The 27,185-nt window shown below is 37.9% G+C and overlaps 1 protein-coding gene across 3 annotated transcripts; it reads left to right on the top strand.

The window, feature by feature from the left end:
• Positions 1-23: 23 nt before the first annotated feature.
• LOC124636407 (potassium voltage-gated channel unc-103-like) lies at positions 24-25,319 on the top strand. 3 transcript variants are annotated; one of them, XM_047172508.1, is made up of 18 exons: positions 24-1,002; positions 15,258-15,344; positions 15,657-15,804; positions 16,061-16,242; positions 17,219-17,239; positions 19,405-19,559; positions 19,771-19,884; positions 19,954-20,075; positions 20,353-20,471; positions 20,804-20,994; positions 21,319-21,461; positions 21,899-22,092; positions 22,740-22,868; positions 22,971-23,115; positions 23,843-23,920; positions 24,346-24,743; positions 24,825-25,076; positions 25,152-25,319. In XM_047172508.1, exons 1-18 carry the CDS (start codon positions 937-939, stop codon positions 25,317-25,319), a joined length of 2,712 nt encoding a protein of 903 aa, XP_047028464.1. In that variant the 5' UTR covers positions 24-936. The 3 variants fall into 3 exon arrangements, with proteins under 3 accessions (XP_047028464.1, XP_047028456.1, XP_047028450.1); XM_047172500.1 differs by lacking the exon at positions 24-1,002 and adding an exon at positions 13,574-13,822 and having other exon boundaries at positions 17,222-17,239; XM_047172494.1 differs by lacking the exon at positions 24-1,002 and adding an exon at positions 13,574-13,822.
• The last annotated feature ends 1,866 nt before the right edge of the window (positions 25,320-27,185 follow it).

Genomic DNA, 27,185 nt, shown 5'->3' with positions numbered 1-27,185 from the left:
CCCGAGCGAACGCCGCCAGCCCCGGACGCTCTCGACAAACTGCATATACAACTCAACATATATCATGTGTCCTAAAACAATCGTGCCTTGCAATTTAAAAATTAAAATCGTTAGGTAATTCTTTTATGAACCTATCGATGCGAAAACTTTTCCTAAAAGTGAATGTTCATCAGTGGAGTTTCAAAGACTAATCGAATTATAAACTTGAACTGAAATATTGCAAACTGTCCTAAAACGACATAAATCGCTATCGGATTTTTTTTATCGAAGTGATTTGACGAACAAAGAAATGTGTTTACAAAGAAAAGTAACGTAGCAACGGATGTCATATTAATATCAGTACAATTATGTAACGTCTTTAATTAATTCAGCATGGCGTATTATTTAAAAAACAGTTGGCGCATTCGTTAAGAAAAATACGATATAATTTAAATAGTTTATGTGTGGCCGGCAAACTAAATGTAGGTTACGAACTACTATAATTAATGATTCAATAGTTTAACTAGTTTGTTTTATGACGGATTGTGAAATAAACATTTAGTAATACATAATATCACAAATGAAATTCGTACTAGTACATATTAACATAATTAAATTACTGATTACGTTAAACATATGTAGTAACATGTTATTGAAACACATTAATACATGTCAGTTCAAAGTCAGCATGTTCTTGAAAGAAATTAAAGAACAACAGAAACGTAATCAATTATAAGATCCATTGAATCTCATTCGCATTCCAGGTCCAATGATATGCATATTGCCATATCGTAATAAACAAAAGAATATCACATAAATACTAAACTAATCTAAACATAAGCCATGTTAATAATGACAATGTGTAATTTAATATCACTGAACATATGTAAATATAGTAGTAAATGAGGACAAATAGTGTTAAAGTTATTGTTAAAAACACGACGATCAGTTGTGGTCATGGAAAACGGTGCCTTAAAATATGGGAGCAACAACAACAATAACGAGGTCGTCGAAGAGAAGGTGGTGAGTACTTCGTTACTGCAGCCTGCAGCCTCTCCAGACACACTGTTCACGACACGATACTTCTCATTAGTCGCCCGAACCTCACCTGGCGTTATCCCATTCACATACACTTTTACATATCTAAGGCCCACAGAAAAGACTATTTGAACATAAATATTTTAACATTAAATCATATACTAATATGTACCTACATATTTTATATAAACAATTCAAAACTTATCCATTCGAGTATTTTTTCTGAGATATCTAACCATAGGATCACACTACCATTTTACTTATCGTGTGTAACTCGAGTACAAATAAATATTAAACGTCGTACGTATACAAAGCGATATTAAGTTATATGTCACAGTACTAACACCATAATCCACTTAGCACTCAACTTATTTGGCCTGAAAACGTTGTATTCTTTGTATATAGAACATATTATTATATACTCCATTCATAGTATTAAGCAAATTATAGGTATTATTACACGGGAACGTTCAAGTGTTAATATCATAGTTTTTAAGCCTATGCCATCACACTACCACGAATAGACGGAGGACGATTAAACAAAAAAAAATAAAGTAAATTGAAACACTGAAAAGCAGTAATTTTAGCAACTTAACCTAACAACTATAATTTTAAAATTGTTAACTTTTAAATCGTTTTGTACAAATATGTGTAATTAGTGTTCAAGGCTCCTTTGCCTTGTTTATGTAATTACGGTCAATTAAGTTTGAAATACATGTTTAAAACAAATGTTGTTTAAAATCGAATAACAACAAATAAAGCGTGCATGTCCCACGAGATTGTTGCGTGTAGCTGTCGTATGAAAGTTTATACTGAGATAAAGCTAAAATACAACTATAGTAATAAATAAATTACTATGAATGCGAGTTTACTACGCTGCTACGCACGTAGCCGTGCGCCTACGACCGTAGTAACGGTTAAGCCTACGAAAGCTAGTTGTAGTGCTGAGCAGAATTACGCTTATTGCGTTTGAACGTAATATGAAATTATTGGAGAAATTACTTACGTTGATTTTTAGTCAATTATTAATGAATCAATATCATATTTTTTCAAAGAACCTATTCAACAAATATTATTAGAAAAAGCGTTGGCATACATTCTTTACGACTTGATTTCCACTGAACAAAATAGTAAATATGTGCGTTAATAAAAAGTCTAATAAACACCAAAATGGAACAAAATTAACTAAAATTATTAAATGTCATGAAAAAAAATCTCCCCGTGATAAGTATATTCTTGATATCAATTTACCAACACCTAACAGTCATTTCATTATCTGAACTCTAGTACACCCGTTCAGAAACATCGTTTCATAAAAAGTGAACTTTAAAAACGGAATCGCATTACAGCTGTCGCGCGGGACTAGCCGTGGCTGATGCATTTACTATCTAGTGGGTACCTCTTCGTTGATTCACTTAGTATGGCAGACAACTTTGCATTTTTCTATCAAAATGTGTCCTAGTAGTGAGCCTGGCATAAAATGCTGATATCAATTAAATATCTGTTCCAAATGCTTAATATTAACTTACTTAACGTAACTGGAAAGTGCTTTAAATATTTTTATTATATCAGAAATATTTATTACCAGGCTTTTGCCCATATGAAAATAACAATTACGTATTAAATAGAATTAAGTACATTACATTACAAAAGATGAGATACAAGGAATTAATCATCTGAGTGACGACCTACCTCAATAAAATATATGAGTAAATAGTCATTAAAAGTAACCTGCTAGTATACCTGCTGAGAATACAGGTCAATAAAAAAATCATATTTCTGTTTGATTAACATTTAGGTTTGAACAAATTTTTGAGGGAATTAACAAAATTACTGCATGTTATAAATACACTATTATGTTTTTCATTAGCATTAACTATTTTTTATCAATGTAGTTAATATTAACATTACTGAAATAATGAAAACTAGCCAAAAACCTTACCTATCACGATTCAACATCTGAGCAGTGGAAAAGAAGAAATTAAAACTAAAGTAGTGATAAAATGTCTTTCCAGCCAGTATGTTTCATTTAGAGGATCAACCAAAAAGTATGGATGCGAAAGATTTTAATACCCCTGTTACGAATATAGTTTTATGTACCGGTTAGGATTATGACATTTTACCGTCGGGCCCTCGGAGGAACGGCAATAAAGTTTAAGACTTTGACAACGACTGCTGTAACATAAATATTTTGCGATAGTCCGCTAACGTACAAAAGTACGTACGTAATTTTAACTACAAATTCACAAAAAATAAACAATTTCATGTGCTTGGTCCTTATTCGTCCACTACCAAGAGTTAAAACCAATGCATTTTAATAATCTAGCAATTAATGTGTAAAAAGGACATAATAAAGATATACAAGATATCAAGAGTCAGTCCCAGAAGGAACTATATCACTTCAATAATAGTATTGCAATCCCTTTATCTGTATAATTAAAGCACATTCGACACATCATTAAAAATGCCAATCAGAGGTTTGTTAATAAACATACGTAAAACAATGGTATATCCATTGTTTTACGTAATAATAAGTAAATAAATAATAATAAGTAAATAAATATTTTTGCATAATTTCCACAAACATGAGAATAGAAATAATATGATTGAGTTACTAATCCCCCGCAGTAAAGCTGCATATCTTATGATCCTCAAATAATGATAAGCCTCGTGTCTACTACATTTCATAGTCATTCATCAATGTGGATTGTATTAATCACGAGTACACACTCTCTCCTCAGGCCGTGTTAATAGTTTTACCCCTTTCATACCCTTTTAAGTGAAATTTCCAATCAACCTTTCTAAGTGAAACCTTACGTTGTACAAGATTACATGCTGCCACTAGATTGGGCGTTAATAAGTCATGTTATCCGGGCAATGCTTTATTTCCATCGGCTTTAATTTTCCTCCTTACTTTGAATACAATTAATGTTATACCTACACAGTTTATTTCTTAAATTTTGACTTATAACGTTTGAGCACTTAATATCTTCCGTATGAAACCATTATGCTTTGTCCTCCGTGATTGTGCTACTTTGTGCTTAATGAATTAGTTCTATAAAACTGTAAATAGATTAAAAAAATGCTAGCCAGTACGATTTGAAGAGTGCAACTGAATGTGTGGTGCATATTTAGTATTCCATTTCGATGTGTATGAATGTAGGTATACTATTGTTCCCACAGACTAGTGGCACGTACGTATAACTTTTTAAACAATACCGATAAACGGCCATCGAGTTTCATACAATAATAAACATGTTAGCCGTATTGTTCTGCTAGTGCCATTGAAACCATTGAAATTGACCATTGAGCCATTTATCCTAAAATATAATACTTTTTAATAACTATTCCCTTATGTTCTTCATGAAGGAACTACACATTTGTTATGCAACATTAATAATCACTGCTATTATGTTGAGAAAAAAGGTATTGTGTGCACAGTTTTTGGTGGTTAACAAAATTTTTATTATCATGAGAAAAGAAGGTATTAGCGACTTAAAGGTTTTGAGCGTTTCTTAATTTCAAGGCTCTTTTATAAAAAACAAGGAGGCGCATATTCCCTGTAACTTCGTTTTATTTATACGGGAGCACTTCATTACAGTTAGCTAAGCAGCTGGGTCGAGATAATACGACGCTTAATTTTGAAAGTTAATCAGAAAATTATGAACTGTATACTTACTGCGTTAAAAGAATAAGATGGCAGTATACTAAAGTAGAAGCGATCTGAAAATTCCATTCCTGTTATTACAGTACACTTTATTGACTCTATCATTTACAATATTAGTCAACCTAAATACATGTCATATGCCTAAATACATTATACACGCACCTAAAATCACCTATCACATTCATAAAACTGACTGGTTCTCGACATCCTAATAGAATGTACATCAAAACTTACGTTCTGCCAGCAAAGTTCGGAAGTTTGCCTACTTTAGTTTCAGTATGTATTTTCAAAAATAGATTATCCATACAGATTTTCCGATGTACACCAAATATTTTCGTGCTTATCGCGAACCTTGCGAGTTTTAAATATATTTTTTCAATATCCTAGTTCCTATTATAGTAACGGTTATAACTAACCGTCGCGTCATATAGAAGACAGTATTGCAAATCAAAAACATTACCTTTTAATTAATTTGCTATAACCGATGAATAAGAGACTCGTTGGCTGGGGCAAATATATTTTTATTACCTTTGATTCTACCTTTGATTCCTCATAGGTAAGCAACTAAACTTAATGTAGCTAAACTATAACATAATTATATAAGTGTAATTTATATTGTCTAGGGAGAGACAACCCTTATCAGAATTCAAATTCCAGTAATTATGGAAGAAAACTTTGCCCTTAAAGAGTGTTTTACTATCTTCATTTTATATTAAAATAACTATTTGTGAGTTTAAGAAAACTACTGAATCATTAACCAAAATTCTGTAAGTATAAACCTAGAGAGATGTCATTGCGGGGTTAAAAAATACTTTTGTCCGGATTATAAGGCCATACCACAACAATTCATAAAAAACCAGTGCTTATAGCAAAGGCAAGCAAAATAGCTAATGTACAGCGTATCGATCCATCTATTTACGACCAAATGCGCCTTCGAGTCACGTTGCTAAGATATCGTGCCGTCAAAATAGTTTATCAATAATAAACAAACCGTTGTAGAGGCATTGTCAGCAACGTGTCAAATTCAGAACGTTAAATTCTGTTCCATATTGCGCCGCCTGTTGAGATATACTGGGCACTCTGTACACAAACATTCAGTTATGAGGATTATTTCTACGCTTTACTGTATGCTTAGCAACAAGACAAGTAGTTTGAGAACGTTTACTTGGCTTTTATAGAGAAATAGCAAACTTAGCCTAAACTTATACTTTACATTGAAGAAAATTTTGATTGATTGCTAGATTTGCAATATTAATGTAGCCTGTTTATACAAATGTGGTTTACAGGTACAATCTTTCTATTATGAGATTTGTTTTATACGGAGCATACAAAAAGCGTCATCATTAATTAAAGAGCCCAGCCTTGTCGGTGCAGCTCCTTCGCTTTTTGTGTTTACGGCTAAGACAAAAAGCGCTGACCAGATATTAAAAGTCTCACGAATTTAAAACATAAAAGTTAGCGAAGACGTTAAGATTAACAAAACACATCAGGAATCATTCATAACATATAGTAAATAACTTTCTCTTAACTTGATCGAAACGTGTCCATCATGGCTAGCTTGCAAATTATAAAAGCATCAAAATCGTTATTTTTAACCTCTTAAATACTGCTTATATGCAAGTGCGTGTAAAGGCAATAAATATATGTTCAAAAATTAAATCACAACATCAATCAACTTTAGTGCGAACCATGTGTGATGGAAGGGCTGAAGCAATTTGAAATAAGTTTTGATAAATCGCCACCATTGTATGCACTGTAACTAACCTTTTTTTTATATTAATCCCTACTAATATTGTAAATGCGAAAGTAACTCTGTCTGTATGTCTGTCTGTCTGTTACGCTTTCACGTCTAAACCACTGAACTGATATTAATACAATTTGGTACAAAGATAGAGTTGAACTTGAGAAAGAACATAGGATAGTTTTTACCACGGACTTTTGAAAAATTCTCTTGGGAACGCGTTATAACCTAACTCTACGCGGGCGAAGCCGCGGGCAGAAGCTAGTCTTATATAACGTGAGGAAAGTATTCACCTCATCGCGCAAAGCTGTAACTCCTGGTTATTGCAACTGTAACTTGAGGATCACGTCCAGCCGGGACGTGCTCGACGTGTTATGACGTGCATCCCTAATTCAGTAACGGAGTTCAAAACTTTCATGTTCTGCTTATATCATAGAAACATTCTGTCTACTTACTGATTTATAGATCCTCGCTAAGTATTTATCACTTTTTGATAACTTGTCAACACATTTTATTTATTCAAACAAATATTCTTTACCAATAAACAGCATTATAAATACTGATTTTCTATTCAGTGCTTTCAGTATCTAAATAGTTGACAAACAAACCGTCATTAATTCCATCCATCATCCATCATCAGCCTATCGCAGTCCACTGCTGGACATAGGCCTCTCCAAGTGCACGCCACTGAGATCGATTTTCGGCTTCTCGCATCCAGCTCCTGCCAGCCGCTTAAAGTCGCTCAGCGGGCTATGGAAAGGGCTATGCTCGGCGTTTCTCTGAGGGATCGCATCAGAAATGAGGCGAATTCATAGCCTATCGAATCAGCAAGCTGAAGTGGCAGTGGGCTGGCCATATTAGCCGAAGAACCGATAACCGTTGGGGTAAACGAGTTCTAGAGTGGAGACCGCGCCTCGGCAAACGTAGTGTAGGACGTCCTCAGGCACGGTGGAGTGATGACTTGCGCGTCATTAATTACCGAGATGAAAAGTTACCGGAATCAGCAAAGAATGTTGCTAAGCGAGGAAGAATACCTGAGTAACATAAACCACTATGCGTTGACATACCTTTAATATAAATAAATAAAAGTAGTAAAAAAATACGCTTCACTACCTCTTCTATCCTCACTCAGCCTGTTCTAAATTCACTCCCCGTTTTTTCAAAAGAATTTCCATTTTTACTTGAAAATTAACAAAAAGTTTTTGTTACGAGTATATGATAATTGAAATGAATCTTTGACACACTGTTAACTTGCAAGCATTCTCAATTTTTGCGAAATAAAATCAAATGTTGTTTATGTAAGTATAGGTACTTTATTTTTTTACTCTCGCCTCGTTACATTAACGGTCAATGCTCCTGTTGAGGGTTTACTTGTTACTTGTTATAATTATGTTATGTATCTCACCCAAAAAAAACTAAATACGAATTAATAATGCTTCATTAGTAATTGTATCCGATATCCACGAAAGGGTTTTGCCCAAATAATTCTGAATGGAAGTGTTTCTGTAATCCCCGTTTAATTAAACGTTATCCGAGGATAACATGTAGGTATAATGATATACTCTAGCTAGACTTATGATGGAAATAGAAACGTGTGCGAGCGTCAGGTATTCATGCATAAATTGAATTCCATCTAGTCGTATTCATACTGCGTTCAGACGACGTACTCTGCACTTAATTATACATATTACATTTTAACTGATGATATTCAGATACTGGGAGGTAGCAGTCTAGTCGCAGGCATCATATTGGATTCGTTAAATGGCCTGAATTCCTGAAATAGCTCGTTTATGTTCTAGATACCTCCATCCGAAAGCACTGCAACTATTCATCTCGATTATTTGTTAAGTTAGAGACATGCCATAGTTGGACGACAATTGTAATAATGGCCAACCGGGACTGTATATCAGTAATGAGCTGACAAAACTATTTCTATCATCATAGTTCGTAACTCTAACCATAGCCCGGAGGACAATGTACGTCTGTACTTCATAATGTAAGTTTGGAGTTGTGTCAGTTGTGATGCATTCAGCTCTAAAGTACCTACGCGTCAACTGTAGTACACACAAGACATACTACGAATTTTTTTCAACGTCGGGATGAATTAATTTCCTTCTAATTAGTTTCAGCTTTACGTGCATTATGTTCGTTGCTATATGTAACCTTTTATTAAAAGTGGTCTGGGTACTTGGTAGTCTCTGTATTTTACGTATATAATGATATTGGTCAGGATATCTACTCTACAAACTTAGTACGGTAATTATTCAAAAAAATCTTAACATTACCATTGCAATTCATGAAAACAATTATTTAAGAAGAATTTCGACAGCTGAACAAATATTAAGCAGCCGCCTACTAACCAATCATAATATATTCAGACTGCTGTTTATTTATATAGGTAATAAAGTTTATTTATTATTATTTACACTCCTCAATCCTGCACAGAACAAGCTTTATGTTTTCATAAGTTAACAGCCGCGAAACCACAACGTGTTCCCACGCTGGAAATCTGAAAGGTTAGTTACGCAATAGTGTGAAGGAGTTATACCAGCTATGCCTACGTGGCTGGTGGTATAGGCACCTATCTTTTGTGTATCGGCCAGTCCTTGAACTATCGCGTGCTAATCACCGCCGCCGAGGCCGGTTCGCAGCCCTTAGCAATCTAACCCATCTTCCCCGTCACGCAGTTAAATCGTATACTTACATAGATGATTGCACCACTTTCACTGAAAACGGAGAAAGTTACTTTATATGCAACCGACCTTTTGACATAGCTTTCTTGAATATTAATTTGTTTAGAGATAAGTAATATGTATGATTCGTTGAACCTTTCATGTCAACATTTACCATTATAGTAAATGATGAACCAATACATCTATAGTCTTCTTCTAGCTAGGTATCTCTCCTAAGCCTACCTTAGTTCGGCCATTCAGAGAATGCGTTCCTGACACGTCGCGATTGAACTGACGACGTAACTACATTCATTGATTATTGATATAATAATGTTGTTTTAATGCTCCTCAATTGTTAAAACGGTAAACAACCAGCAAAAATATTTTTATCGTAACTGCAACGCCATTGCAAAGTTACGTCGTCAGTTCAATCGCGACGTGTCAGGAACGCATTCTCTGAATGGCCGAACTATAGTTAAATGAGCTTCTCAAAGAGAGACAGCCTATGTAATGTCCAGCACACTTGTTGAAGGTCTTGTTAGTCTAGAAATTACCAGAGATAGTAAAGTAAGTTTTATTGACTCCACTGAAGAATGCCAATAACAAAAATCCAATAACACCATGCTCAAGCTCGGTATCGATCGATGCACCCATTGTTATCTAAGTACCCTTCCAACTTCAAGTCCTCAATAAAATAGTAAATCTTAACAAAACGTAATCCTTTCTTGGCGATTGGATATACATTAAATCGACACGCGTAGCTATTACAGATTGCTTTTACCAACACTGTGAGAATTCATATAAGCTGCGTGTTTGTGGTAACCAAAATTGCCTCACACCCGTGCCTCACACTTATTTTAGCTACGTGAGTAAAATGCAATCTGTTCTACACTTGCAACACAACAATAGTAATTCGTTATTCGTATTAACATCATCTGCCAAGTTATTTCCTAAGTTCGGATATGCTGCCAGTCTAAAGGGTATTTTATACTAAAATTTCAAAAAAGAAATAACACAACTGTGGGAACGATTAGAACATTATAAAAAAAGAAGAATTAGGGTTTTTAAATAGAAAGATGGCATTTCTGACTTCAACAAGTCTTCAGATACCTAGGTAAAGTCTTTGTTAAATTCATAGGTACCTATAACCTTCCTCTGTCTGTAAACAATAATTTCTTTGTCTTGTAAAGGTCATTAGCGTTGATCAGAGCGAGAGCAAATGGTAAACAATCTCAGGAAAATCTTTGTCTGATATCTTAATGATAACAAGAATGAAGATCAATTGTCATTCTTATCGAGATAATTCAAATCCACCGAATTCGACACGAATAATAAACGAAGCGCGACAACTTTCCCGGATTAATAGGTTCCGATAAAATAAATTGATATTAAGTATCAATAACAACGTAACGAAATGTACGCCTAAAGTGAATTAAATTATTTGTTGGTAGTGTGTCACCTCTAGGGGCCTTAGTATCGACGAGTGGGAGCCCGCAGGCCGCAGCATGCTCGCAGCGACACGGCGACACCGTGTGTTTCAGCTGAAATATTCGATGGCAGAAGGGGAGGTTGTGCGAGGTCACGCCTGTGCTCGGCCGTCTCCGGCAGCGTCCGCCGGCGCTCGGCGCCGCGCACCGGCGACGCGCGCACAGCGACCTCTTGCGTGCGCCGATACAGTGCCCCATCGAGTTTACGTCCAGCGACCACGCTGCGGACTCTGCCGCTTCTCACACTGCCATCGAATTGTTATCTTAATATCGTTCCTAGGCGACTCGCCTTTAGCGAACGACCGCCGCGAATCATTGCTAAAACGTAAATTTACAACACGACACACCGAAAATAACGCATATCTCACAAAACGGGCCATTCGTGCTGTAAACGAGTCGAGCGCTTAATCGATCGACTGCATTAAAAAGTAAAAATTATTATTATCGTTTTGCAGTCGACCTTTGCGGATTTTGTTGCGCTGCGATAGGTGTTTTTAGTTAAGTTTTACACAAATAGCTGAAGTGGTCTAATATTGCTTAGGCTTATTGACTAGTCCATAATATCGAGTGTGGTGCCGTCCTGTGCTTAGTCTCAGTGAACAGTGCGTCAAAATTGTCGAGGTGTTTTTCTTCCTTCGTTTGGTTGCCAGCTTAGCGTTATATATTCTTTCGGTTGGTTCTTGCTTTCTTTTGATATTCTTGTGGGGAAAAACGCGATCCATGCTTGGAGTTATGACTACCATGGTATGGTTTCCTTTGTCTAAGTTATTTATCTACTTTTTCTCTTCTTAGTAAAAGAAGGTAGTTCACATACATTATCACATTAAATTGATGCTTTTAGACTTAACGAATGTTACAACATTTTATGAAAGACCATCGAACCATCCTTCTTTCATAATTTCTTGTAGGGTTTGTTGGTTCTGACTGAGTAGTTTATATCTAGCCATTATCTAGTTATTTTGTATGTTATTTAGTCGTTACACAGTATTTCTATAATAAAGCCGTGCTTCTCGCTTTGGAAGCTTCAGTGTAACGTGAGTTACAAACGCTATATTGTACCTGTCTTTATTCATAGTATGGCGGCGATTCTATTGTAAAACTATGCAGAGCATGCAGCCCCTCCCTCGTCTCTTGGTATCTGGAAGGGTTCCCTGGGGCACAGTTCAGGCTTGACTTGCGCTACATATTATATCCATCTAAACTCGCATTGTTGGTGTATTGCACAGCTTTGATTCATTTGTAGCCACATCAGTACGTCTTGCTACTGGACACTATTACATAACGATATATACTGACATTTTCTCAAACAGAATTTCGGATCAAAACAGTAACAATGTCAGCTGCAGAGAAGTTGTTTCGCTTCTATCTCCATTAATTTCGTAACACCGAACAGTTATGATTCATAATTATATCTCTTAAATACAATACATACAAATATATAACACAAGCATGTATTTACTAAATAACCACGGCTTAATAAACACCAGTAGGCATCACGTCATATTATGACAAAATGTTCGATTTATCCGTCACGTACGTTTGCGCCGTCAAAACGTAACGTTATTGAAATATTTGTGGACTTCATACATACATGCTTATAATTTAGTAATATTGTCATTAAAGTGTGATTATACAACACAATTGACAAGTTGATTACCTTAGTTAAGTTATAGTTACAACGAAGTGACGATGTTTAGTACTTAATAAACAAAGTGCTTTCATAATTTATGAATTATGTATGTGTTATCGCGGTTCCTCTGAGAACATAGTTAATATTATATATGGTTCAAGTCCGCAGCTCGTCTCTTGGGCCTCGTAAAACCAGTTTACGTAATATCGCACTCAATTTTAAACATCTCTTAACACTGCGTGAAGGCTTTTGTCTATGCGAAATCTGATTCAAGCCCTGCCAGTTAAAATCATTCAAACTGAGAGCTTCTTTCTATAATTAGACATTGACTACTATTTACATGAATTTTAACGATTAACTTTTGAAAAATAAATTTTACATGAAATTGCAAAACCCGTAATCACGGCTAGGATTTTAGTATGGGAAATACTGATTAAGAACATCTGCTGCGATTTTACTTGACCAATAAAAAATTTAGGAAGACAAAAGATGTTTTAGGAAAACATTTCAAAATTCGTCTCATAAATATTAGCAATACGTATTCATGAGCTTTGCTAATGCCAGCCGCGCAGCTTTTCTAGTACCTACTCGTTACAATAAATCATCATGTCACACAGTCCACACAGAGCCTACTCTAAGTAGCAAACCAACATACAGAACTGAAGTATGTACCTATTATTATACAAAATTGGCTAAAGTACAAGTTTGTATAACTGCGGAGATCACAATGCTAGCAGCCTGGTTTAACAAGACGTTTCATTCGATACTCGTATTGTATTGTCGTTCAATGTCAGTTTCCTCGTGTCCGTCATTATTCTCGAGCTCCGACAACGGAGCGAAACGTCTTGCACATTGAACATGTGCATAAAAAGATGAAAAGAACCGCCTCCCCATTGACACAGTGTCTTGAATGAGGCCCGGCCTCGTTCTCCGCTTTCAGGCGCTCGTAGCTGTATGCCTATTAGACGTGCTCTATACACTTGAACTACTGTCTTAGCCGACATTTGTGGAAACTTAAGCTGGTGCTTCAAAGTACTTATACGATATAGTTGCGTTTCCTTTGTCCATTCTATGTCCATACCGCTGATATAACAATATACAAAACCATACCATCGTAAACTATCGTCATTACTACCATGCAAAACTGATTTATCTTACTAATACATAAATACGATTATCGGATTAGAAGAGAACGAGGGTTCAGAAGTGTACGTGGGGATAAATCGATCATCTATGCAAAATACGGCAATCGCACTCCTCGAGTCGGCGACGGCGTTCGAGCGCGCCGTCCTGGAATGTGAGCACCTGGAGGCGTCGGAGCACGGCGGGTTCCGGTGAGGACGTTGGCGCGGCAGCGGCATGGAGGAGCGCGGGCCGCCGGACGTGCCGTTGATCGTGTCGCCGCCGTGCGCCGGCGCCGGCGGCGCGGCGCTCACCACCTCACGGCGCGCCGCCTCCGCGCGCGGCTCTCGCGACGACCCGCCGCCCTCCACATGGCGCTCCTCGGTGCGTGTGCGTGACACCGGTTTCCGTGGCTCACGCAAGAGTGTCGTTCGCCTCGAACCGCCCTGTAATGGCCTCAACGGGTTGCCCGCCATCGGCAAGGAGGTAATTCATTTATCTCTTTGCCAGATATTGTGTTACGACGAGTGATTACTAAATGTCATTTTCAGAAATTTGATAAAAACAGTTGATCTTTCTTAACTTTTGTTCAAAAGAAGTTGTTACAGAGCATAGTTCAAATTATCACTTATATCCTTAACATATTAGTTCAACGAAAATAGTTTAATTTATCTGTGAAAGTTGTGCTGAAACATTGAAGGGAAAATCATAATTATACTTTTTTAATAGGGCTAATGAAGTGTATAATTGCCGATCAATTTGCTAATGTATAACCACGTAAAACACTATTGTACAAAGAGCCTACTGAATATGCACCAATCCCAAGACTCCTAAATTTGAAATAAAAGTAGACTTTTTTCTTTTAAAACTAGCTTTATTAAAAAGGAGATATCAAGGTGTGTACATCTTAAAATATTTTTGTAAATCCGGTAAACTCTCGATAGCATCACGCTACCTTACGTATCATAGATCTATAATTATGATTTTATTAAAAAGTTTAAAGTATATTGAAACTGTCCAAACACCGGGAAAATAGAGAACAACCACAAATAGTCACTAGTCTGCAACATACACACACTAATACCTCATCCATTATTTTCTAGTTAAGACTCCTAGCTTTTGGGAATGGATTTTGTTTCTGAATCGTTACCTCATTTCATCGGGAATGCCTTCGCTGACGTAATAATGCATCCAACTTACCTTAAATATACTTAAACATACTTGTAGTATGGTGTAGTACTTATTACAGTAGTTTTAAATTATATATGTAGGTACGTACACATAGCATAATTTTGTGTAAACAATATTTCGTTTCCATTAGGTATCGAGACCTGTAGAGTCCATATAAATATTTGATGCGCTACAGCTACGTGAAAATTTTAGTTTCGTAATAAATCTCTGAATAGTGTTGAAGAAGTTAATAATCATAGTAAGCTCCAACCTTTAGTAACATTCGAGACATTTATAGTAAATAGGAGGATTGCCTTAGTTTCAGTACTCATAATCAATTTATATCATTTGATTTTGATTGTCCATAACTCCATGCCTTGTGAGACAGCGTAATATGTAAAAAATATTGTTAAAAAGAAGGTGCAAACCGAATCAAAGAAAGTCTGAACAAAATCGTGTGACAATTTGGGCATAAACTTGGAGAATGATGTATTAATATTAATGAATGTAGAGATTGATTTATGAATTTACATTAAGAAGGAAAATGAAGACTTATCAAACCGAGCGGCAGCCTTGACTCTTCTTCTCAGGCCTGAAAACAAATCGGGCTGGTTTTTTTTCTACTAAAGATTAAAAACAAAATGGTCGCTTACACATACATGAACCGAGTTTGCAGTTTAGTCATATATGCCAGTTGACATTTACATGACTTGTAGGTTCACGTAAAGAATGGTGACGTCGTTGTTCGCAGGTACTGTCTCTGGGCGCGACGGGCGGCCACAAGGGAACCACGCAGCCTTCTCACCCCTGCACTATTCTCCACCATTCTCCTTACAAGGTAACACTCGTCTTTATGTAAATCTATGCATACAAATAACAGTATATGTTAATTACTGTGGTTATTTCATTTTTTCACTTACTTTAATGTCTCTACACAAATTGTAGGCAATTATTTGGCTACGATGTAACATTTAAATTGTTCGTATTGTAGTTTGCACATAAGAAAAGTATAAGTTATGTTCGTCGCATTGACCTCGCTCTAAAACCCGACACAGTCGACACGCAACACGCTACAATTCTGAATAGTTTGTTGTAAAATATTTAAATTGAGCGCTGAATTCTACTAAATTTGCACGAATTTATATTACAGGCCGCTTGGGATTGGTTGATCCTAATATTGGTGATATACACGGCGATATTTACTCCTTACGTGGCCGCCTTTCAACTAAATGAGCCCGACTTCGACAAACGTTCCCGCAGCTTCGGCGAAGACCCCATAGTTGTCATCGACATGATCGGTAATCATTATACTAATATAGGTTACAGTCTAGTAATAACATATTGAATTTACTTGGCCGCTATTCTAAAGTGGATGAACATAGCTAAATACAATGTTTGACACATTCACATCAAATTCTAATCGTTGTTCGTGTCTCATTCAAATAAAGTACTACAATTGCACACTGTATGATTATATATCATGCGACGTATTTACATGCCTGAATAAATGTAATGATAAAAATAAAATCTAACAATGAACGTTTTGTTTTCCAGTGGACGTAACCTTCATAATAGACATCCTGATAAACTTCCGCACCACGTATGTTAACGTAGCCGACGAAGTGGAGTCGGACCCTGCTAAGATCGCCATGCACTACTTACGAGGCTGGTTCCTTATCGACCTCGTCGCAGCCATCCCGTTCGATCTCCTGCTCTTCGGCACCGACACCGACGAAGTGAGCTGCTTTACCCACCTACATACACAACATTATTGGTTTCATTTCACATACGATACCTACACAAAATTAAATTTAGAATTAGACTACAAAAGGAATGGCTGAATAGAAGAAAAAAACACCAACGGCCTTACCGTGATTCGCAAACTCGTATCTATCGATAGTCGCGGCTCACTCGCCAAACAACGAGAATCGATTCAAATCGTTTTTGGAGCGTGAACGAAGTAAGTTTGCATTTCACGGTGGATATCCAGACGATCAGTTGTCCGAAACAGTGTCACAGTCCTAGGAATCCCGAACTTAATGCAATGAGAGTTCACAAAACATCAATGCAGTTCAACTCGTATATTATAAGAAAATAACACAGTGGTCACAAGTGGAGGCCATACAGTACAACAAGATTAGGGTGGCGAAGCACGATACATTCCGCATTGTGAAGGGTAAAATAGGTCATAAGAATATGAAAGCGAACTAAGCCAAGTTAGGGTTGCACGATAAACATTTCAAGACGAAACAATAAGTACTTAGACATTATTTGAGCAGTCAAAGCTTATTTTGTTCGGGATGAACGGTTCTTTCGGACAAATGAAGTTTGGTTATTTTCTAGCGAATCACGTAGTTGTGGAATGCAGTCAATGCAACTGTCACTATCGATTAGGTTACCACAGCCGATCATTAAAAGATCCCACTTTATATATATTTGAATCAAGTACATAGCTATTTTGTAAATTATTTTAAAAACAATCAAACTGTGTAAAACCGACTAAAATCATTTATCATCCAGTATGTTTTGTTCGTAAGCAGAGTTGATTTGTGATTTTATTTTGATTTTGAACAAGTATACTTATTACCTGTTGATTTTGTTGACGATTAGCAACCTATCGTGATTTATTTTATCATTTGTCAAATAGTCACGTTGTGGAGAATGCCCGAAGGTGGGTGCGTATTGAATTTGTAATACCATTTCTTGTTACAGCAGGGGCTGGAAAGTGATGAGGTATACCATCTTTGTGAACTATTTTTATGTTGCTGCCACTCAATTTTATTATATTTTTAGTTGACATATTTTATTCATTAATTTCCACTAGCCATTTTGAATCCACTAAGTGAATGCGTTAATGGAAGATATGGACGCTTCCCATGAGCAAAATGTCAATCATTACTTGTCGTACACCGATCCCGACATGTACCGAAGCTCACTAGTTGTGTCATGAGCTTGTGCCGCAGGATAGCGACTACCAACATGGCTAGATCCGACCGGGACATCGCTCTGCGTAGCGTTTCTTTGATTCATATGACAATATACGTAACGCTCGTGCTCGCTCCTGGCAACTGAATCCTAGCTTCAACGAGCCGAGTTCGTGTAGCATTATAACATGGTGGAGTTAGTTGCGTATGAGTAACAGAAAAAGATTCATATTTTATTTATATTTGAGCATAATACTTTAGCTTTCTTAGCACGTACGACTTAAACAGTATACTTAGATTTGTAATGCATATTTACTTGCATAACTGACATAGTTGACAAACTTATTTATACGTACTATCTAGTACCACTAACTAGATTTACTAAAATAGTTTAAATAATGGAATTACAATAGAAGCCATGAAGTAGGTGAATAGTTAGAAGTTGGAAAAGAGTAATAAATACATAATTGTCATGCGGGTTTGATTTCATCGCGATAATACATCGGTGGAACATTTTCATTGGCTTTTCTTAGTAAAAGTACGTACAAGAGTCACGATATGCACAGAGCTTGGTAGCAATTACGCTCACACTTCCCAGACTTTATGTACCGATCAATAAATCGCCTTTATTCACGACAAGAAGCACCAAGTTATAGTGTCAGTCCCGAACTTACATAACTACTTGAAGCACCCACCTTACATCAAGCAATATATCAATATATTGATGTACTATACTGTATCCGCCACTGATCTGTATACCCACTTTGATTTATTTACTCATCGTAATTTGTGTTTGTTAATATTTACCAATTGGTTTAAATGAACATCTACATTGTTATTTATTTTTCTTACATACATAAGGATTACCTATTTTTATTTTTAAATTTCAATAAATTGTTTTGAAACGATTTTATTTATTTTGTTTTCCTTTTTTTCCAAATCCAAACCTAATAAAACGAAATCAAATCTAAAACTACCCGCAGTGCACGGTTCAAACTGAGAACCCATGAGAGATGGGCGGTACGTTTCAAAACTTATAATTTGAGTCACTGAAATTCATCGACAACCGACATCAGCTTCACAAACAATGCTTCCCATGATAAATACAGCACAGAATGACCACACGTGTGAATAATTAAACTAACATTACTTAAATATTATCATTTAAACAACAACCTAAACTTGCCTCAAATCCATGTGTGTTTTCAATATTCAGTCACCGGGTAAAAGCTTCGAATAAGAATTTAAAATACCTGTACAATTTTTATAGAATTTAAATTAATTGCATCTAAATAAGTTGTTTTCTAAATTGATTTACAGCATTATCTTAATAAGTAATTAAGTCGAAAGTAGACGTCACTTTGTAGGTAACTAATTATGTATCTTGTATCTAATATTATACCTTTTTACTGTGGTACATAATCTTACGTTCATCGAAAAAGTTGATAATTTTAGGTAAGTCCTCAAAATCTCTAAGCAGGTTGAATCTAAAACTTTTGCCAAGCGTTTTTAAAATGCACCGAGTTTTTTGAAAATTACTCATCTTTGTATATATTTCAAATTATTGTACTCGCTTAAGATGTTAAAGTCACATGAGCATACATTCACAATTGAACAACATGGTTGTAGGCACTATGATCAGTAACTGTAGAGGGACTATGTAATTGACAATGAAGTAAATACCAGTAATCAAACAGTATTGTGCACCGCATTATGTACGAAGCCAGCTAATTTTATAGTTTTAAAACAATCGCTTTTAATTCTGCAAACTACATACATATAATATCTAAGTTTGAGCTCAGCAGCATTCATCGGCCAGTTTTGCTTTGTTAGCGTGGTTTTCGCTGCGAGGCCTCGTTGATGCTATTTAGTTTTAAGCGAACGTTTCATATAACGCTTGAGTTGGGTTTGCGGCTAAGTTGCGTTGCACCAGCGGCTGAGGAACGTTCTGAGGTGTGGTTGTGGTGCTTGCAGACCACGACCCTCATCGGTCTGCTGAAGACGGCGCGACTGCTGAGGCTCGTGCGCGTCGCACGCAAAATTGACAGATACTCCGAATACGGCACCGCTGTACTGCTTCTACTTATGGCCACTTTTGTCCTTATCGCTCATTGGTTGGCCTGCTTATGGTGAGTTGTAATATTACCCCGAAAATAATGTCGAATATAGAAAATTATGTTGTTGTTATTACTAAGTACCTGTTAATTTAAACTATATGTTATACCCTACTTATGAACACATTACATCCACATTTATAACCACGAAACTAAGTTAAACAAATCCACACTATAAACTAAATTAACTAGTACTTAGTACTACAGCAGACATTTATATTCTCAGGTACGCTATCGGCAGTTGGGAACGGCCTCAGCTTCATGCGCCCATAGGATGGCTGGACGCACTCGCTAACGATGTCCAAGCTTCCTACGACAACTCCACCGGTCCATCTATGAGGTAATACATACCAATAATCTTTAAAATAATCTATGAGAATGTTCAATAACATAAACTGTTGTATTTCAGGTCTAGATATATAACCGCCTTATATTTTACGTGCACGTCGCTTACAAGCGTTGGTTTTGGGAATGTTGCGCCGAACACTGATATGGAGAAAGGGTTCACGATATTTGTTATGCTAGTTGGATGTAAGTACTACCCATATATTATTGCCTTATTTTATAGCCAAAGTAACGTCATGATATCCTAACCATACAAACTTTGCGCCCACTTTCTTTCTTTGAACAAACATTCTAAGTTTACATGTTCAAAAGTGACTTTGTAGAAAGCTCTTTAACAGTTACTACGATAAGAAACCATCTATTAAACATCTTTTTTTTATTATTAGTAAACTATATGTTAGGTTAACGATGACTTAAAAAAGTAAAATAAAACAAAAAGTAAATAAGATTCTTCTCATTCCAGCTCTTATGTATGCCAGTATCTTCGGTAATGTATCGGCCATTATCCAAAGATTATATTCGGGAACGGCTCGTTATCATACACAGATATTGAGAGTGCGGGAATTTATTCGGTTTCACCAGGTAAGAGAGTCTATTTTATCTGAGATAATATAAGATATGCAACTCTTTGCTTATATAAAAAGAAGAGGCACATATCAGAGACGGAATAAAAATCAAAGGTAGATGATAGAAAACGCCTAAGGCGTTAAGTCCGCCCCTGTACAGAATGTGCAATAAAAAATAAATAACAAAAAAATAAAAATGTAGCCCAATCTCTCTTCTTCTTCTCCATCTTCTTTGTATCTTGTCAATACATTCATGAGAGTGTATTCCATTTTCAAATTATATTTCTCGTTAAAAAATGCTTTTTCTGTCCTTGATCTGAGTTAAATACCTAATTTGCCGTATTTCAGATAACAAACCCCTTAAGACAAAGACTGGAGGAATATTTCCAACACGCTTGGAGTTACACGAACGGAATCGATACGTCCAGCTTACTCAAAGGATTCCCGGAGTGCCTCCAAGCAGACATCTGTCTTCATCTCAACAGAAACTTACTCGCTAATTGCTCAGCTTTTGATGGTGCTAGTCCAGGTTGCTTAAGGTAAATGCAATTTACAAAATATTATTTCAACTGCTATCTTCACTGTTTCAATCAATGGTATAATTTTCTCTCAGAAGTACAGATACCTATATCAAAATAATAAACCAAATCTGAGCCTTTCCAACTTTCTTATTGTTCTGAACTGTCTTCCCAAAGAGAAAGAGGTTTTATATTCATCGAGATCTTTAGAGGCACTATTCTTACCAATCTTAATTCTATCTTGCGGAATTATCGTTACATATTTTTTCATAACATTTTAACGTAAAGTAACTCCTGATTCCATAATTTATTCTGTAAGACTTTATACTATGTTTCTTTCTCCAGAGCCTTATCGCTGAGGTTCAAGACGACGCACGCGCCGCCCGGCGAGACGCTGGTGCATCGCGGAGACGTTCTCACCTCCCTCTACTTCATATCCAGAGGCTCTATAGAAATACTGAAGGATGATATTGTTATGGCTATATTAGGTATGTTGGTGACCAAACAGTAACATCATTATTTCACATCCATATAGAGAAAAACGTTATGGTCGAAACCATCTAGATACAAGCGGAAGCTTGAGTCACAAGTATAGATATTGCCAATTAGAACAGAGTGGTACACCGACGTCTAAAGCATCAGTAACGGATCCGACCACATAATTTCATAAACATAATAATTTTAGCAAAGTCATAACATCGATACGAAAATAACTTAGCCATTAAGCTGCCGCTCACGTCAGACTTTTTGAAGGGCTGATAATTGGGATTTTTTGACTGACTTTTTGTAGGATCTGTGCATTGGATTGCTATCAGTGTGTTCTATTTTTCTCCTACTTTCGTCACCGATTGTCAACTGCGGGCGGGCAGCCTAAGTGGTCCAAATAATTTCAGATGATGAGTATCGTTTGACGTATTTCGTTCAGGTAAGGATGACATATTCGGCGAGAACCCGTGCATATACGGCACGGTGGGGCGCAGCAACTGCCGCGTCCGCGCGCTCACCTACTGCGACCTGCACCGCGTGCACCGCGACGACCTGCTCGACGTGCTCGACTTCTACCCCGAGTTCCGCTCCTCCTTCGTCAATAACCTCGAAATTACCTACAACATGAGAGACGTGAGTACCGCCCCAAGCTTTCATAGAAGAGTGTCATAAGTTAGGCAGATATTATTATTATCATAAAACAATCGCTAATAATAGAATAACCAACATTTAAACAAATATTGGTAAAGCTAAGCTAAACCCTTCAAAAGAATTCATATAATAAAGACAAAAAAATACTCCCATAGAAAATGTAGCAGATTCCCGCTCCGAGCCTACGAGCGTAGCACGCCTACGATGGCGTAGACCTTCGTAGCCAAAGTATTTTTTTTGTAAAATACAATATAGTCCAGTCATTGAAGCGAAAAATACGGTCTTACCTCCGAATTTTTTTACTGTGAACCGATTTGCATGATCCAACTTGAAAAGTATTGGATTTTTTTAAAACTTTTAAGACAACTCTTGCTTGAAATTAGGTCTTCTATCGATATCCGAGGTTATTTTGCAAAAAAAAAATCACCCCCGAGAAGGGGTGGCAACCACCCCCAAGGGGGGTGGCGGAGTTCGAATCATTTTCACTTTTGAAGTTAAGGGTAAGATGAACCTAATTCCAAAATTTCATGCAAATCGGTTCACAGTAAAAAAAATCCGAGCAATAATGCTTCAATGACTGCACTAATATATGTATCTTCTAATCAATGTGATATTTTTGATCCTTGCAGGAAGAACTAGGGGGTATCGAGCCAAAACGTCGCATGCGCTATGAGAACCCTTGTGACGCGCGCCTGCTACGAGAGGCCTACGCGCGTACTACGCGACGGCCGCACACTGAAACCTTTGCTGAGAAAGTGGTGAGCGCATTAATTATATTGTAACTTAATTATTACTACTAACATTGTAAATGAAAAATAAGATGTTCTTCAAAAGACATAATTTTGTCGTTCTGATTTCAGGACTCTCAATGCAGCGACGATGACACCGAGTCTCCAGCTAGCCGCGGCATCCTGGAGTTCTCGGCGGACAAGGCTGGCCAGGACGTCACCCCCCTCAACTTCAACTTCAGCAAACAGCGCTCCACCACGCTCAACTCCATCACCGGTAAGTCCATACTCACGCCAATGGAATGTACCGACTTTTTAAATATTCTGACCGTACGCCACAATCGCCCGTGCGCAAAGTTCTGTTCTAAAGTCACTGACTCCACGGGTGGCATGTCGTGGCAATCCTTCCTCTCTATTCATAGAGTAGATGTCCTACACATAGTAAATGGATGACCGATATGCATTTCCCTCCGCCATGTTTAAGTCTCTTCTTTAATCTAATACCTTGATAATGCGTTACGATTTCCATTTTTATTTTTATTTTCTTCGGTTAGGGAATATTTTTGCCTTGGGGAAGTTATATTTTATTAATAATTTAAATCACTTATTTATATTTTGCAAAAAGTTTTCATATGTTCGTTCTACAAATTTTTGTGCACAGTTCGTACTTTAATTGTTTTTAACTTTTTGCAAAATTAATACAAATTTTAAAGTTAAAAAAAAAAACAATGTATTATATTCAATCAATTTGGACTCAATGTATAAAAAACGAATCTGACATATTTTCTAAAATAATAGCGACTAATAAAATTTGATTTAATTAGGGCAGCATGTGTTACGCTTGTTTCCTTATTTATTTATATTGGTATTGAGTGGTGACGTGGGAGGGGATGCGGTGTGGCTAACACTTGTAGTATCGGCACGTATCTCGAGAGCCGCGTCTCCCGCACACCCCGCACCCCCGGTACCGCCCGCCCCGCTCTGAGCGCGGCCCTTGTGTGCAGGCATGCTAGCGCAACTTAAACGGAGCTTCCCAGACCTCTACCATCATAAAACACATCAGCCACTGCACAACAAGTACTGTAAGTATGCATATTATAATACTTTATAGTGCATGTATCAACATTCAGCAATGGTTTATATAAATACACTTAGTTACATTCATAAACTGGTTGATCGGTTTCCATGTAAAATATTCATCTGTAAAATATGGGCACGTAACCGACAACCAGAGCTGACGCGTTTAAATTCAATAATGATTAATTTCCTAAACATATTTAGCATAACACATCAGGAGATTATTTCTCAATAACAACTATAAGCATCTTAACATCAAACTATGTAAATAAATCTAAAGGCGATATTAATATAACTCAGCCTTCTGTCTAGCCTTAAACTCATTTCTCATACCCACTAGGGAAGTAACTATACGCAATCATTGAATAACGTTATGCCCGGAGACAGAAATACATAAATATGAATTCCTATACACGTGTCTAATTTCCAGCCCAATCCACGCCTCAAACGTATAGAAGTCGTGCGGGGGTACGACGGCAGTCGTCTGTGGGCCCACTGAACGACACATCGCCGCTGACGGGGTGCGCCACGGCGGGCGAGCCGGCCGTGAGCACGCCGGCCCACAGCGCCACGCTGCCCGTGTCCAGCCTCAGCACCAACCCCAGCTCGTACTACACCAACGCGTCGCCGTCGCCGCCCGCCGCGCCCGCGCACCAGCACGTGTCGTGCGACGACATCCTGGCGCCCAGCGCGCCCGCCGCCGCGCGCACGCCGTCCTGCCGCTCCGCGCCGCACTCCGCCGTCAACCTGCACCAGCCCGCCTGCTCCGGCCGCCCCGCCGCCCTCGCTCTGTCTCACGACAAGGCACAAAATGCTGCAACCGCACAGGTCCGTCCCAAACACAACTTTTTAAAACAAACAATTTAATGGTTATTATGCTCGTCTCAACTAAAACTACCTGGGTTACAGGATACTATGTCACCACAGTACCAAAACGTAGGAGCCGCTGCGACGGCAGCTTCGGTGGCGACCGTACTTACAAGACTGGAAGAGTTAAGTCGTCGTGTAGCCGTACTTGAGACCGGACTCACAGCAGACGTGCGTCGTATCCTGCAATTACTGCAGGCGCGTGAGGGCACGGCACATCACAACGCGCAGCCAGCGCACACCCCGTCTACAGTGCTGCCCAAAGCCTCACTCTCGGTGCCTCAGACGAACGAGGTGACACTTGCAATGTCTAAAAATGCCTGATCATCTATCAAATGATCAGTCAATAACGTTTCTTTCCGTTATCAGTGGGAGTGGAACTGGAACGGAGAGCGGGAGCGCGAGCGCGGCGGGCGGTACGGACGCAGCGAGCGCGGCGACCGCACGCCGGGCGTGCAGCGCTCGGCGTCGGAGCCGCACGCGCCGCTGCCGCCGGCCCTGCCGCCGCCGCCGCACTCGCACTCGTTCTACAGGTAGTGTGAGGCGGGCGAGACGAGCGCTCCCCGCTCCCGGCCGTCGACGCGCTCGCTCGCCGAGTCGGCGTCGTGCGGCTCGCTGGCGGGCTCGCCGGGCGCGGAGGCGGCCGCGCCCGGCGGCACGCGCCCGTCCCTGCCGCGCGCGCGCTTCCACTTCTGCCGGCGCATCGCGCGCTGCCGGCACGACGACGTCCGGGGCTTCCTCTGACGCGGCCCTCACCCGACGCATGGACCAATTTTGTACTTCCGTTAACGCCTAAATAAACACGTCCTCGCGATCTCGCGAGCGGGCGGCCTCTCCCGCCCGTGCCGAGTCCATTTGTAATAAATTTCAATAATGTTCGCTTTAGTAAAACTTTAAGATTGTCCAGCGAGCCGGATTCGGTTAAATTCGATGAAGAGACACGAAGCCGTTTCACATTATTATGGTAGTGTACGACTACACGAGTGGTTAGAAATGCAATAAGTGGTGGATATATTGGGTGCTTTAATTTTATGTATGTAATTTACAGGCTTTTAAGAGAAGTAAATTTTTACATGATGTATTACGTATGGGTATGTGTACAATAGCACTATCTGGCCGTACTTATCATCAACCCTTCCGGTTCATATGTTTAAGTTAATGAAACCAAATATTATCCAAATTGACTTATTAATGTATCTACGTAATTATTCTATTCTAGACTTCAGCTAATTCAGAATGAGGCTTATAAGACTGAGAGACTACGTAATACCGTGAACTGTATTTCCAGAAGCGAGTACCTAAACGATAAACGCTTTCTACCCGTCCTTGCTCCTTGCCTTTACATAGTAGCTAGGTAATGTGTAACACTACTGTGAACGACATACGAACTGCTCCTTGTGGAAGTGCGTTTCTGAGGTTTCACCCGACACACGTGCACACACATTAGTTGCCGCATTGTCTTCAATGAAGCATAACACATTAATATTTTATCAAACAATTTTCTATTTGTTGTATTCGTTTCTGAAAGTGTGTATGACCAACAGGCGTAACGTACTTCGCAATCTGACGACGAGTGATTACGAACATTACATTCAACTCTGATTAGGTACTTAATGTTGAAGATTTTGTCTCCTTTTTCACTTTAAGTTATGTAATACTATAATTGTGGCTCAAAGTATTAACTTTATGTTGTAATGTGTATCCTAGTTACGGAGTAAGAGATTTCGCCAATATATCATTATAAGCAATAATAAAGCCCACCATATGTTTAGATGTACATCGTGATAATTACGTAAGTGGCCATGACATCCGATGTAAGGTGTACAGTATACAGGCTAGAGCTACGCAGTTGTCGCCGCACTTGGGATCCTCAAGTATACTTACTTATCGTTCTCGTTATCATCATATCGTACTGTGTCATATCATACAATCATTCCTTATTACACTAATGGTATAATTATATTGAATTCTAAACATATTTTATTCAGTGCAATGTTTTACTGAATTTTATTCCTGCTAAGCTTACTGGTCAATTAGAATAAACGAATAATTCTATTTGTGGCACTATCGTTTTAGATGTGGTTTATATAATTCCTCCTCTTAGCTCTTTGCTTGTTATTTGATAAAAATACCGTTTTTACCGTTCTTATTTCTTTTCAGAACAAGTAATAACTTTAACTGTACGATATGGCAATTTTCTTTTTTATTCATGAATATTGACTTTAAAATATAATCAAAATATTCTTATAGGAATTATATTCAGTTCTGGTACTTAAATCATTTCTTGTTTTTCGAATTAGTATGAGTTAGTTCTACAGATGTTAATTTTAATAGAACAGGCGCTGTTTCATTTCTTTTAACGCATGTTAAAACAAAACGCACTTTGTATACCTGCTACTTGTA

The sequence above is a fragment of the Helicoverpa zea genome, chromosome 2, assembly GCF_022581195.2.
Source record: "Helicoverpa zea isolate HzStark_Cry1AcR chromosome 2, ilHelZeax1.1, whole genome shotgun sequence".
Taxonomy (NCBI): Eukaryota; Metazoa; Arthropoda; class Insecta; order Lepidoptera; family Noctuidae; genus Helicoverpa; species Helicoverpa zea.
The sequence above is the reverse complement of the archived record's forward strand: the minus strand, read 5'-3'. Positions and strand labels throughout refer to the sequence as shown.

Coding starts and splice junctions, on each gene's coding strand:
- LOC124636407 (XM_047172494.1), top strand. CDS start 13,574: ATGGAGGAGCGCGGGCCGCCGGACGTGCCGTTGATCGTGTCGCCGCCG. Junction 13,823..15,257: donor TGCCCGCCATCGGCAAGGAG/GTAATTCATTTA, acceptor CGTTGTTCGCAG/GTACTGTCTCTGGGCGCGAC. Junction 20,076..20,352: donor ATTTGTTATGCTAGTTGGAT/GTAAGTACTACC, acceptor TTCTCATTCCAG/CTCTTATGTATGCCAGTATC.